Genomic DNA, 13,808 nt, shown 5'->3' with positions numbered 1-13,808 from the left:
CCCACCCCGTCCTTATCCCTTAGGACCTCTCCCATCTGTAGACCCCATGCCACCCCCTCCCTCCCCTCACTACCCATCCTATCTCTGGGCCTAGATCTGCCACCCCCAAGGATACCAGCCTCAGAGCCCTCCCTACTCCTCCCTTCTGACCCCACAGGACCCCTCCCTAGCCTCTCTGTAAATCAGGATTCCTGTCTACAGGCCTTACCTCAGCCTGCTGGTTCATCTCCCACTCCCAGAAGCCCCCTATCCAAGGACACCCCCCCAGAAATCACTCCTCAGGGTGCCCCCCCCAGCACACTCCAGTAACTCCACACACACCCCTGATCCAGACTCACCTTGATTCCTTCCTGGAAATCCACCCTCACATCATGCTCAGGAACCTGCCCCCCCCCCACACACACACAGATGTTCTGAACCCCTCCACACACACACATACACACACACGCGCACACACACACGCGCGCGCACACACACACACACATTTTCACACACCCCTCCTTGGGCGTCACCTGCCCAAGCCCTCCTGGAGTCCCCAGCAGCTTCCAGCTTTGGCAGAGCAGAGACATGGAGGTGTGAGCTGACTGCCCTTGCCCCAGGCAGCCAGCCTGTCCAGCCACACCAGCCTCCCTGAGCCAGCACTCCCGTTGTGGCCCTGGAGGTGGTGGAATGACCCAGAATCTCCCAGAACTCCTGTGGACACACTCCAGGCCTCTTCCCCTTTATCCATCTCTCCCTGCTTTGCCCTTCTTCCAAGGGAAGGACACGCACTCTTTCTCCTACACCAAAGTCACCCAAAAAGAACGGCTGCCTGCCCCCTGATTCATGCCACCCCCTGGTGATAGGGGGAATTCAGACTGCTCCTGGCCCTGGTCCTGAACTCTGACCAGACTGGTAGGACCAGCATGCTGACCCCATCACACCTGCTGGCCTCAGATGGCAGGGCCAATGCTGCTGCCCAGGGGCACCCCCTGACAGGCCATGTGAGTTCTTTCACCCACGACCAACATGTTATGCCAAAGTGAAACAGCTTCCTTCTCAGCATTTGGGACCCGGTGGGGCTGGTTTGGGCCTGCCAGAAGCATACAGCTCTTTGTTAAGGAATATTTTCAGAAGGGAAAAATGTGCTGAAGAGGCTTGTCTGGAACATGAGAGAGTAGTCGGCTTGGATTTTCCCTTAGCTGGGCTGTGATGGAGCTAGAGGACCCGTTTCCATGCATCTTTCTCGGTTGTGTTGGCTCTTCCTGCCTGTCCTGCCCTACCACCACCCTCGCCCTCAGATCCAACCTGTGGGTTCCCCTGGGCCTCTGTGGTTGACTACGGGTGGTTTGGAAGGAACTGCAGGTGGCTTGGCCCTGGCACAGGGATGAGGCGAGGCTGAGAGGAGAGCAGATCACAGAGCTGGCAAGCTGGCATGGCCAGGACTGCAGGGAATAAGGAGGAGCCCCGGCTTCCTCCCGTGTGGAATCCAGATCAGTCCAGCCCCAGCACTGCCTGTCTGGGCTCCTTTGAGCAACATAAACCTGCCTAGAAAACCCCAGGTGAACAGGACCAGGCTTCTTTGTGAATAGTCACCAATGGATTCTGGATGACCTAGGGAAAAAAAGCATATCTTGGCTTGGGGCCTCAACTTTTCCATATGGAAAATGGGATAAATTCTTAGAACAGTAGTTTATACTGTAGGGGAGCCAGTGAGGTTAGGATGTGGCTTTGAATGTCCCCTGGGCACCGTGTGGAAGGGGTCAGTGGAGTCCAGAAGGGCAGTCACCCATCTATAGCTGCCAGCAGAATCACCAGCCACCCTTGTCCCTGGTTGTAATTAGGTGATGCCTCACTGGATAATGGCTGACTTTCTGTGGCCAAGCTGCCCCACAGGAAGCCTGCTTGAATCAGGCTGAGAGATGGTCTGTTGTGTTGGGGACAGAGGGCAATAGGGGCCTGCTTGTGGCAGTGCCTATATCCCATGTGGACCACTGATGCTGAATAGGGAGAGGTCTGTTCTGCCCACTTGCTGAAGGGAGGAGTAAATGAAAAGACTCCTGAAGGTCATGAGGCACGCAGGAAGCAAACTCCATAGCCTCCCCAGGGTGGAACTTTGTGAGGGTGTAGTGGGGTCAGAACACTCTCCAGGAGAGACTGTGAGCTCCTTAGGAAAACAAGAAAGCTCCCGGGGAGGACTTGTGAATGATATCAATGCATTTTTATCCTAGGCTGGGGTACAGGTCTGTGTCTCTGTGTATGTGCTTTGATAGGTGCAGGAGCCAAGGGGGAATGTGATCTCAACGTCTTTATGCAGAATATAGATGCTGATTGTTCCAACAGAAGCCCCACCACATGCCAGGAATTGAGTCAGATTCTGGGGTCTGAAGGAATATAGAGGTGGTCCCAGCTCTGCATCTAAAGATCCTCTCAACATCATGAGACAAGAGCTGGAACCTGTAGTGCATGCTGATCAGGCCCACGCCACGTGCCAGGCCCTGTGCCAAGCACCATTTACATAGTATCTCATTTAATCCAACAGACAACCTGGAGGAACTGGGATTCTAACGCCATGCCCTTACCATCATGTCCTGCTGCCCGCTGTGTGGAAGCATGGGAAGAATTGCATACAACATGCTGCTGTGGGAGCACAGGAATGGGCCCTGCGCATTTCTGGGGTGTCAGGGAAGGCAGAGCAGGGATGACGTATGGGGTGTTCCAGGCAGCCAAAGTGCTTGGACAGAGGCCCAGGAAACAGGAGCAAGTACAGTGCATTCAGGGAAGCATGCCTCGTTTGATGGGCCTCATCGTATCAGCCTTCATGTTCCAAAGGCGATCCACGGGACCTACACCATGGACACTCCCTGGTCATGGTGATGTGTAGTTGGAAGGACTCAGAAAGGCAGTAAACCCCACCCTGCCTGGGGAAGTGTGCAGCACATATGCCGCAGAAGCCAAATGGAGGCAGTGGAAGGAGGGAGGTTAGTTAGGAGGAGTAACCCACTAGGGCCAAGGAAGAGTGACCCCTTCCAGGGAGATTTCTAAGGCTCTGTTGGCACAACTTGCTTGCACTTTCTTCCATTTCTCAGCGCACCGAAAGTGTTTGTGAGATTGTTTCGTTGAGGTCTGTCTCCCACACCAGCCCACCAGTCCCACGAGGTCAGGGCAGGTGTCTGCTCATAGTTGAGTCCCAGGCAAGTCAAGTCTAGGGCATGTAGCAGATGCTCAGTAAATGCTTGGTTGGTTTTAGAAGCTGACAGTTGTCTCTACTTACCAGCTTTTGAAAGTGCCTGGAGCTTAGAGGTCATCAGTCAGCCTTGGGGAGCTTTGAAAGGCAGGGCAGACCCACCTCACCCCTGCCCCCAGGCCCAGCGAACCTTTGTAGCAGGAAAGATATCATCTTGGCCTTGAAGAGCTAAGAACCTTTGCAAGATGGTATCTGTCTTATTCACTTGTCCCTGGAAGGCTTATGAGGGCTTTACATTTTTTCCTTTGTCATTCTCAGGGACACAAGGGTATAGGGAAATGAAGGATTTTTCTGGAATGAACTTGTTTTGGTGGCCGAAAGTAAGCTGGTGACTATACAGGGTAGTAAACTTTTTTTTTTTTTTTTTTTTAGGTCAGAAGGGATTCTACAGGTCAGAAGCATCCGCCCCTCAGATTTTAGCCTGAAGGTATTTGCTGCTGCTGCATTTATGACCAATAATGATGATTATAGTTTTACTAAGTTTAATCTTTAAACAGGGTCACCACATAAGGGGTGGGCCTACCAAGGAGGGAAGATTTGTTTATTGATTTCACTAATATTGGGTGCCTGGTGGTGTGCTAAATGCTAGGATCCAGTAGTGGGCTGGACAGCCCCTTCCCTCATGGAACTTTCTATCCATCAGGGAGTAAATATTATGGGCCAGCTTCTGTCCCAAACACATGACAGGTTTTAACTCAGGTATTCCTCCCAATAAAACTGGTGAAGTAAGTGCTATCATTAGCCCTGTTTCCAGAAGAAGAAACTGAGGCAAAGTGCATTGTACCCAAGTTCACAGATAGAAAGTGATAGAGGAGGGATTTGAGCCCAGGCTGCAGACTCTGAAGTCCTCATAGGAAGCCAGGAGGTCTGGAATGAGTTAGCCACACACACAGCCATGATATGTGCATGTGGAAACATCCAAAGTAGCATGGAGGAGCAACTATAACTGGTGACAAGATGAGGGCAGGACCCCTGAATTCCAGCTGCTGTCCTTGTTACCTGATGAGCAGCTGGCCCATGAGTTACCTACCCCTTGCCAAGGAAATGCCAGGCCATTTCCTGGAGTTGAAGCCAGGCAGGGCCATGGTGGTCTGCTGGGCAAATGGGATCACCTGGCATCTTTCAAAGCTTCAGATTCAGATCAGTGTGGGGAGGGGAGGGAGGAAGCCAAAATTAAAGAAAACTTGAGGCCTTTATTCCTCTAAAAATACCAAGCTCTGAAAGATGGCGCATACGCATTCACTCTCCCTGTTGAAAAATAATGACTGCTGTTTACTGAGTGCCCACGACACTCGGTGCTTCCCGTATATTATTTCTCCAGTAAAAGAAGCAGAGAGAGTGGCAGCACAGTAGATCAATGTAAGGCAAAGGCTCAGGAGTCAGAAATCCAAGTGCAAATTCTTCTTCCCCTGTGGTCTAGTCAAGGGACCCTGTGACCTTCTGCTCACAGTGGCACCTCTCATGTGTCAGAGCTGACCTTTACTTTTCTGTCTATGCTAGTACAACATCTTTCTCTCTTTTTAATTTTTAAGATAGACTTTATTTTTTAGAAAAGTTTTAGATTTACAGAAAAATTGAGAAGATTGTGCAGAGTTCCCACAGACCCCCACACCCACTTTTCCCTAATAGTTGCATCTTAGGGTGGTAGCCTGGTACCTTTGTTATAATTAATGGACCAATAGTGATGCATTATCATTAACTACAATCCACACTTTATTCAGATCTCTGTAGTTTTACCATAATATCCTTTTTCTGTTCCAGGATCCCATCCTGGATCCCACATGACATTTCATCATCACGTCTACTTAGACTCCTCTTGGCTAGGACAGACTTCCTTTGTTTTTGATGACCTTGTCAGTTTTGAAGAGGACTAGTCAGGAATTTTCTAAAATGTCCCTTAATCTGGATTTGTCACACAATTTTCTCATAGTTAAACTGGGGTGATGTGTTTTGGGAAAAAAGTGCCCTTCTCCACCCGTCACCAAGGGCACATGCTCTAAACATGACTTATCACCACCGGTCATCTGGCTGAGCAGCACAGAAACTTTTGTCTTCATTCATTCAGCAGACATTTACAGAGCACCTACTAAAGGCCAGGTGCTGTGTTAGGGGCTTAGAGTAGAAAAATTAAGAAGATAGGCCCTTGCACTCAGAATGCCCCAGTAGGGCAGGCAGGCATGTACAGAGGTCACTACCACAGAACATGTCTTGGGCTAGGGGGTAGGTATTTTCAGGGAAGGAGAGGAGAGAAGTGAGCCAGGACACTGGAGCAGGGGTTGACAGGAAAGATTTCACAGAAGAGAATATTGAAACCAGGTCTTGGAGAATGCCTTTCCAGTCAGAGGGAATAGCATGTGCTAAGACACGGGCAGGAAGAAAGATGTGCTCCTGATGGGCTGAGTGTGGTGGGGCTGGGATGCGAGAAGAGGCGAAGCTGGCAGGGCTGTGTACACCGTGCAAAAGCATTTGGGCTCCATGTCACAGTAGGGAGCAGCAGAAGGGTTTAGGGCAAGCACCAGGCCTGGCCTGAGTGGTGGACAGCAGCACCATAGACCAGGTAGGCCCACCTGCAGCAGGAGGAGGGGCCAGCATTAGAGGAGAGAGTTGACTTGGAGGAATGTCTCCACGCTGGGAGCCAGGAGGGTTTCCTAAAATGCAAGCCCAGTCAGGCTCCTGCGTTGGCTCACAAGGCCCCGTTGGGTTCTGGCCCCTGCAGAACTGTCTAGTCACTTAAGGAGTTGCAGCCACCCCTCTCCACTGCTTCTGTACCAGGTTTCTCTGCCAGCCACTCCATCCCTTATCTTCTTTTTAACTGAAATATAATTCATATAACATAAAATTTACCCTTTTAAACTGAGCAATTCAGTGGGTCTTAGTATATTCACAAAGTTGTATAACAGTCACCACTGTCTAATTCCAGAACACTTCATTACCCCCCAAAAAGAAATCCTGTAAGCAGTTTCTTGCCCATACTCATCACCCCACAGGCACCAGCTCCCAGCAACCACTAATTGACTTTCTATCTCTAAGGACCTACCTATTCTGGACATTTCATGTAAATGGAATCATGTCACTTGTGGTTTTTCATGTCTGACTTCTTTCACTCTGCATCATGTCTTTGAGGTCCATCCATGATATAGCACATATCAGAGCTTTCTTCCTTTTCATGGCTGAATAACATTCCATTGTATGGATGGACCATACTTTGTGTCTCCATCATCTATCAGTGGACATTTGGGTGGTGTCCACTTGTTGGCTGTTGTGAATAATGCTGCTGCAAACAGTCGTGTATAAGTTCTCGTGTGGAGTTATGTCTTCCATTCTCTTGGGTAGATACCTAGGAGAGGAATTGCTGTGTCATATGATAACGCTGTTGTTTAGCTTTTTGAGGAACTGCCAGAGTGTTTACCACTCTACCTAATCTTTTGTTCCAATCTGTAATAGAAAGTTTGGATGACCATTTCTTGGTCTCTTCCCCCTGAGTGAGCAGAGGCTGTGTTCTTTACCCACCAGCCTCTAGCACTCAGTATGGTGCCTGGCACCTGGTAGACATCCAGTAAATATTAGTGGGTGGGCAGGTGGGTTCAATTCCTCAAAAATGTCTTGACTTTTAGGTTGTACCAGGTTCAGCAGGGGACACTGCAATAGTAGGGACCCAGAGAGTGGTGATCCCTGCCCTGGCAGGGGGTCTGATGGAGATGCTCGGGAGCCAGTTGTCAATCTCAGCCAGTGATCAGGAGTAAGAAAAAGCTGGGAATGGAGATGTTACAATCGCCAACATGTATTTGGTCATTTAAGCCGTGAGACTGAGATAACCAAGGGCCTGAAGAGACAAGGGCTGAAGCAGGGCCTGCAGGGGAAGAGGCACCATGTGGGAGGCTGAGAAGCCCTGGGTGGAGCAGGAGCCCCAGGAGCCCTGCCTCTTGGAAACTGGGGGGGAGAGAACTTCAAGAAGGAGGAGGCATGACCAGCAATGTCCAGTGCTCTGAGAGGAGAGAGGGAGGGGAGAAAGAGGTGGAGCCATCTGGCATCTGGACCTTTCTGCCCCCATGCCCCGTATCCCAGCTCACCAGCTTAGCCTCTTCCCACCCCTCTGTCTTGCTTAGGTTCTTAAGCCATAGGCTGCCCTATGGGAGTATGGCAGATGGTGGTGCCAGCAGGGCCAGGGTTAGGTGGCACACTACCCACTCTATAGGGGCCAGGGTCCCCCTTTGGGTGGCTGAGGTAGAGCAGAGGCAAAGGGCATTGAAACTGGGGACATTGAGAGGGGACATGTGTGTGGATCTCAGACGAGGTGGCCCCTCAGCATTCGAGGGGACCTGCTTTGTCTCTGTGTCCCTGTGCCCATCCAGTAAGGGAGGAATGGGTGCATACCCTGTGGAGGTGGGGTCTTGTCACCTCATTCCACTCAATGTTCCATGCCTAGATCAGTGCCTGGCCCTCAGATGGCCCTCGGTAAGTGCCAGGAAAGGAATGGTTGAGCCAGTAAGAGTTATGGCCCTCTGGAGAGGGAGGCAGGGCTGCCCACAGAACTAGGATGGCAGCAAGCCAGGGTCCAGCCCAATCTACTCGGTTACAAGGGTGGCAAGGCCTTATCAGTGCAGAAAGTGTGTGGGGGGGGGGGCATGCAAGAGTATGCATGGGTGTGAAATAGTGTGTGAATGTATGTGCATATCTGAGTGTGTGTCTGTGTATGGGTGTGAGATTCTGTGTTAGTGTGAATGTGAAGGTGCATGAGTGTGTGTCTGCCTGCATATTTGAGTGTGTGAGTTGAGTATGGGTGTGAGAATGTGTGTGTATCTGCCGATATGAGTGTGAATAAGTGTGTCTGTGTGAGTGTGTGTGCGCGCTTGCGTGCGTGTTAATCAGGAGGATGGCTTCCGGTGCCAGGCAATGTTTAGAGAGTCTGGGGATGAGTCAAGAGAAAGTTCCTGAGGTATCAGAAGTTTCTGCCTCTCGGACTGCAAATTTCAGCCCTGAGTAGTGAGTCAATTTTATTTCCTGTATGAAATACACATTCTTATGTGATAAATAGCTGAACACACTCTGCTAGTGGATGGTCCTTGGTTGTTGTTTTTTTCGGAAACCCAGACATGAACCATTTTCTTGGGTTCTTTGGGGGAGGGGGCAGATCAGTGCAATCTGAAGCCCCTGCTTCTCCCCAAATCCAGCTGTACTTCTGAGGCTCTAATTCTCACCTCCACCCCCTCTTTCCCACCGCCCAACTCTGAAGCTAGGAAACCCATGCAGCCTTCCCAGCCCTGCTCTGCCCAGAGAGATCCTTCCAGGTCAGCACTTCTTGTCCACAGCCTGTCTCTGCCCTGGTCGGCCACAGACTTGACTCTGCAGGAGACCCTGGAGCAGCCCCCACTGTCCCCCTTTCAGGAATGATTAACTCCTGGCTAGGTGGTGCACATGGCTTGGTCTTTGGAGCAGGTGGTCCCTGGCTGGCTGGGCAATGGAAGTAAGAGGTCTTCCGGTTCTGCCAGGAACTGCCACTTAGAGTTTGTACAACTTACCAAAAGCCAGAGCCTTTGGCACCCAGCAGACTAGGGGAGCCCTCGGGGCCCAGAGGCAGAACTAGTGGCCCTGGGGAGTCACAGAGCCCTGAGGAGGGAGGGTTCTGGGCCACCCACAAGGTAAAAAAAAGAATGCACCCTCTCCCCCCCACACTCCCATGACAGGGCAGGAGGGAGGCCAGCACAAAGGAAGGAGGCCAGGGTCAAGTCCAGCCAATCCCTGGGTATTGACTGGAGGCTGAGCTCAGACTGCAGGAAGGTTCCCAGTGACCTAAGGGTGGCCAGGCAGGTGTGAAGGGGTCTGCTGTCATCCTTTACTATCTCCCTGCCGCCCAGTGGACCAGTTCCCCCCTCTCCAGGGACCAGGCAAAGACCCCTATGCAAGCTGAGCTGTCAGAGCCAGGCCAGGTGGGGTCCAAGGGCACACAGTGGACCTCTGGTATTGAGCATGCAGTGGGCATGAAGTGGCAGTGGGGGGAGCAGGATCATCTTCCTGTTTCTATAGCCCTGGAGATCCCTATCTTATACCCTTGGTGCCAACCTGGGCTCACCAAAAGTAATGGGACTGAGCAGAAGGAAAATTGTCCCCAGTGCCTAGTGGCCTTCCCTTTCATAGCTGTTCCTGATCCCTAGAACCTCCCACCAGGGTGATGCCAACCCCTGCAGGTATCCCGAACCAGGCGTAGCAGAACCCCGGAGCCCTGGTTCCCAGCTAGCCCTCAGGATGGGTAATAATAGCCATCATTTGTGGAGCGATCACTAAGTATCAAGCACTGTTCTTATACAGCATGTGCAGTAGCATGCTCAGTTCTTACAGTCACCCTCAGTTCTATATGATCCTCAGTCTGTGCAGACTTAGAGAAGCCAAGTGACTGGCCCAAAACCACACAGCTGGTTGAAGGAGTGCCACGTTTTAGACACAGGTCCATCTGAGTCCAGAACCTTAGCTTTGGGTATGGTGCTGTGCTGCCTTTCATGGGGCTTGCATAAGGCAAGAGGCCAGTGTCCTTGGAACCCTCAGGAAGGTGGGCCCAGACTATCCCCAAGAAGAATAGGAGAGATGACCTGGCACCTGCCTGGCACAGGGCAGGCCAAGATCAGGTTACCCATCAGAGCCTGCAGCTCTCACTGTGTGTCCATCAGGGCACAAATTTCCAGCACTTTGACATGTCTCTGGCCTCTTAGCCCAAAGGGAGTCAACACTTCTGGGCACTGGCAGCACTGACAATTATCAGTAGAGAGTAATTGCTTCTGGTTGTGCCAGCAGCCCACTTTGGTTGATGAGACAGGAAAGGTCAGATGCTGAGGCAGGCCTCCCAGGGTAGGCCACAGTAGGGGACAGGGAGCAAGACTGTCAGGAAGGGCTGCCAAAACAGGGGCTCCTGCACCCCAAGTTTCCAGCAAGGGCCCTGAGTGAGGGAGCCTCGGCCCCGAGCCCTGCTGAAGGCTCGGGTGTGGAGTCGATCCTTGGCCTTCATGCCCAGGACAACAGGACAGCTTGGGCCCTGGCATGGTCCTCCTATCTCTGTCCAGGCATCTGGACTGCACAGGCAGGGATCCCAGTAGCCAGCGTCTGTGTACAAGTCACTGGTGCAGCTGTCAGGTAGGCTGGGGTGCATAGGAACAAGGGGTACACCGAGTGGACAGACCAGAGGTGGGGAGCCCAGAGTGATGAAATGTCCCCAGGTGAGCAGCAGGCTCAGTTGGCCCAGAGCTGGCAGGAGGGGGTGGGCACTCAACCTAATGCTGACCACATGTGTCTCCGCCCCCAGACAGAGCTGTGACCTGGCCCTGCTCGCAGCTGATGAGCCTGCCCACCATGGCAAGCCCCACTCTGAGCCCCGACTCCTCGTCCCAAGAGGCCTTGTCGGCCCCCACCTGCTCCCCTACCTCTGACTCTGAGAACCTCAGCCCAGATGAGCTGGAGCTGCTGGCCAAGCTTGAAGAGCAGAACCGGTGAGTTGGGGCCTGAGGGATGGGAAGGGAGTGCAAGGGTGCAGCCTGGGTCCCAAACAGAAGTTTCTGGGTGCCCCCTCACACTCAGAGTTGAGCCCAGCCCTAGGCAAAGTAAGGGCTCCCACCAGAGACACTGGATGTTGTCTGGGTTAATAGAGTTCCCCAGTCAGATGGAGACGGAGGTTTCTAGAGGCAGAATGAATCTGTGAACTAGGCTGTGCTTCTCAAGCCTCTGTTAGATGGAAAAGTAAAGCCTCTGACTCTGGAGGCAGGCCTTCCCACCTTCCTCCTCTGGCCCTCGCCTTGTTTTAAAATGTGGCTTTATTATTATTCAGCTCTGGCGAGGTCAACAGATCAGGAGAGGACTGCCATAGGAAAGACAGTTTGTTACTTACTCACAGTCCCCTAGAAGCAGGAAGCAGGGCACCCCATGCAGGGCCCCACAAGGAGGCACCAGGGTGGGTCAGGAGGCAGAGGGAGCCAGGGGGAAATGCGGGCAAGTGCCTCTATTGTGGTTTCTGAGGGAAGGAACGGGTGGGGCAGGGTAAGCAGGCCTGGGATTGGCTGGTTCAAATAATTTCAGAGGGCTCTGGGGCAGAGGGGCTGTCTGTAGTTGTCTGGTACCTGGCCCTGGGGTGATCAGGACAGGGGGATAGTGGTCCTGAGTGTGAGAGCCTGATAACGGAGGTGGTGGGTTTGTGGGTTCTGGATTGGTTGATTTGCACATAGAAGGCGCACTGTCCAGCGAGTCCTTAACTATCTCTAGGAAATTAGCTAGGGCCAGGGAGGCGCAGGCCCTCCAGTGAGGCCCCAGCTGTCAAAGCATCAGAAACCCAGGCCTTCATATAGCCAATCATTTGCTATATTGTGGCTCACCTTCCCTGTGCCACATCTGTAAAGCATGGATCTTAACAAAACCTGCCCTGCACGTTTGGTATGAGACTCCGTGAGCTTACCCATGTGCTTCTCAGCCCAGTGCTGGGCACAGAATGGGACAAATAAATGGTAGCCTCTCCAGGGGCCCAGGGAGGTGAACCATGGCTCAGAGAGGTTAGTTCACTGGCCAAGGTCTCTTGGCAGTGACTACACAGAACAACTTAGACCCAATCCCTAGTGACCTCTGGAGCCCCCAGGAGGAGGGACCAGGTTCCCCAGCAGCCCCCCCCTGTCCCCAGGAGTCACTGGAGCCCAGGGATGGGTGGGAGGCGCCTGCAGCCCAGACCTGCCTCCACTGGCTTGCCCCGCCTAGGCTCCTGGAGGCCGACTCCAAGTCCATGCGCTCCATGAACGGCTCACGGCGGAACAGCGGCTCCTCGCTGGTGTCCAGTTCCTCCGCCTCCTCCAACCTCAGCCACCTGGAGGAGGACACGTGGATCCTATGGGGCCGAATCGCCAACGAGTGGGAGGAGTGGCGGCGCAGGAAGGAGAAGCTGCTTAAGGTGGCAGGGGTGGTGGGGCTGGGCGGGTGCCTGGGGCCAAGGGGCAGATGACGGGTGGCTGGCCTGGTCACGCAGCCACCAGACAGCAGCGCTGGGGTCTGCCAGGGACACCGGTACAGGCAAAGGGGCAGAAGTGGAGATGTGCAGGCAGTTTCAGGGGACATTGCCAGGGCCGGGGGAGGGTGACAACGTGGGTGGGACTGGCTAGGCCCATTTGTTTCCAGCCTGCTGTGTTCCATGACAGACTGGGGGCAGCACATGAAGCAGTGCGGACTCCGTCTGCAGTGCACAGGCTCAGCTGAGCTCTGGGCCACATGCGTGGCATGGGCAAGCCCCGTCTCACGGCTGTACTAGGTGGCCGTCGGGAGGCTGCATGGGGATGGCATCCAGCCTGGCCTTCTGCTCCTCACCTGGTCCTCAGGAGCTGATCCGCAAGGGCATTCCGCACCACTTCCGGGCCATCGTGTGGCAGCTTCTGTGCAGCGCCACAGACATGCCCGTCAAGAACCAGTACTCGGAGCTGCTCAAGATGTCCTCGCCATGCGAGAAGCTGATCCGCAGGGACATTGCCCGCACCTACCCGGAGCACGAGTTCTTCAAGGGCCAGGACAGCCTGGGCCAGGAGGTCCTCTTCAATGTCATGAAGGTGAGGCACTGTCCGTTGGCCTGCTGTCACTGGGCCTGGCAGGGCCTGACCTGATGCCCACGTTTCCTTACAGGCGTACTCCCTGGTGGACCGGGAGGTGGGCTACTGCCAGGGCAGCGCCTTCATCGTGGGCCTGCTCCTCATGCAGGTAGGTGGCCGGGGCCAGGCCTGTGGCAGCAGCCAGCCCATCTGGGCTCTGCTGCCAGGAGGTGGACAAAAGCAGAGTGTTCCCTCCATCTAGTGTCCTAGAGTCGGAGCCACCTTTTCCATCCACCTACAACCTCTTACAGTCCCTGGGCCAGGACCCCGGTGGGTGGACACACAGTGTCTTGTCCACTGTACTGTCCAGGGACTGGAGAGACAGGCTGTCCTACTCAGTCACCTCCCAGGGTTGGTCACGGATCTCTAGCAGGGGGCTTAGGCCAGACTCTTGTAGAGTTTATGGGGCTGGAGGTTTTGTCTAGAGAACCCAGCAGGCTTAGGAACAGGAGAACAGAGATGCTGGGAGTGGACCACCTGTGGGCTGTGGAGGTGGCCAGACCTAGGACTCAAGTCCCAGCTCTACTGTTCCTGCCAGGCGGCCTTCAGCAGGTAACTTCAGCCTCGGGAGGTTTCTCATCGGTAAACAAGGGTGATGATATTTACCAGAGGTTCATTGTGAGAGTCCAGGCAGCCCACACAGTCCACATTCAAGAAACATAAATGGAGCAGAGACAGGCCAGCACTGTACTTGAAGAGCAGTGAGTGCCCCCCACCCCCAGCACCTGCCCTCACTAATGCCCCCGTCCTCCCACAGATGCCTGAGGAGGAGGCCTTCTGCGTGTTCGTGCGGCTGATGCAGGAGTACCGCCTGCGGGAGCTCTTCAAGCCCAGCATGGCTGAACTGGGGCTATGCATCTACCAGTTTGAGTACATGCTGCAGGTGAGGTGCCGGGTGGCCGGCAGCACACACACTGCAGCCCACATGTGGGGACACTAACCTAGCCCATCCCAGTGCAGCTCTGAAAATTCCAGGGCTGAGA

At 53.6% G+C, this 13,808-nt stretch overlaps 1 protein-coding gene across 6 annotated transcripts in view; it reads left to right on the top strand.

Annotated features, from left to right (window-relative positions):
- Positions 1-13,808, top strand: part of EVI5L (ecotropic viral integration site 5 like) — a 29,789-nt gene that overhangs the window by 567 nt on the left and 15,414 nt on the right. For 2 of the 6 annotated variants that reach the window (XM_019667670.1, XM_019667667.1), the window contains exons 2-7: positions 3,599-3,653; positions 10,518-10,701; positions 11,951-12,140; positions 12,562-12,786; positions 12,860-12,934; positions 13,583-13,708. In XM_019667670.1, the coding sequence (XP_019523215.1) occupies positions 10,550-10,701; positions 11,951-12,140; positions 12,562-12,786; positions 12,860-12,934; positions 13,583-13,708 (768 nt within the window). In that variant the 5' untranslated portion in view covers positions 3,599-3,653; positions 10,518-10,549. Of the gene's footprint in view, positions 1-845; positions 984-3,598; positions 3,654-10,517; positions 10,702-11,950; positions 12,141-12,561; positions 12,787-12,859; positions 12,935-13,582; positions 13,709-13,808 lie in introns of those variants that run through there. The other 4 variants (XM_019667671.1, XM_019667669.1, XM_019667668.1 and 1 more) reach the window with 3 other exon arrangements.

The sequence above is a fragment of the Hipposideros armiger genome, unplaced genomic scaffold, assembly GCF_001890085.2.
Source record: "Hipposideros armiger isolate ML-2016 unplaced genomic scaffold, ASM189008v1 scaffold_502, whole genome shotgun sequence".
NCBI lineage: Eukaryota > Metazoa > Chordata > Mammalia > Chiroptera > Hipposideridae > Hipposideros > Hipposideros armiger.
Note: the sequence above shows the minus strand (reverse complement) of the source record. Positions and strands in the feature narration are given on the sequence as shown.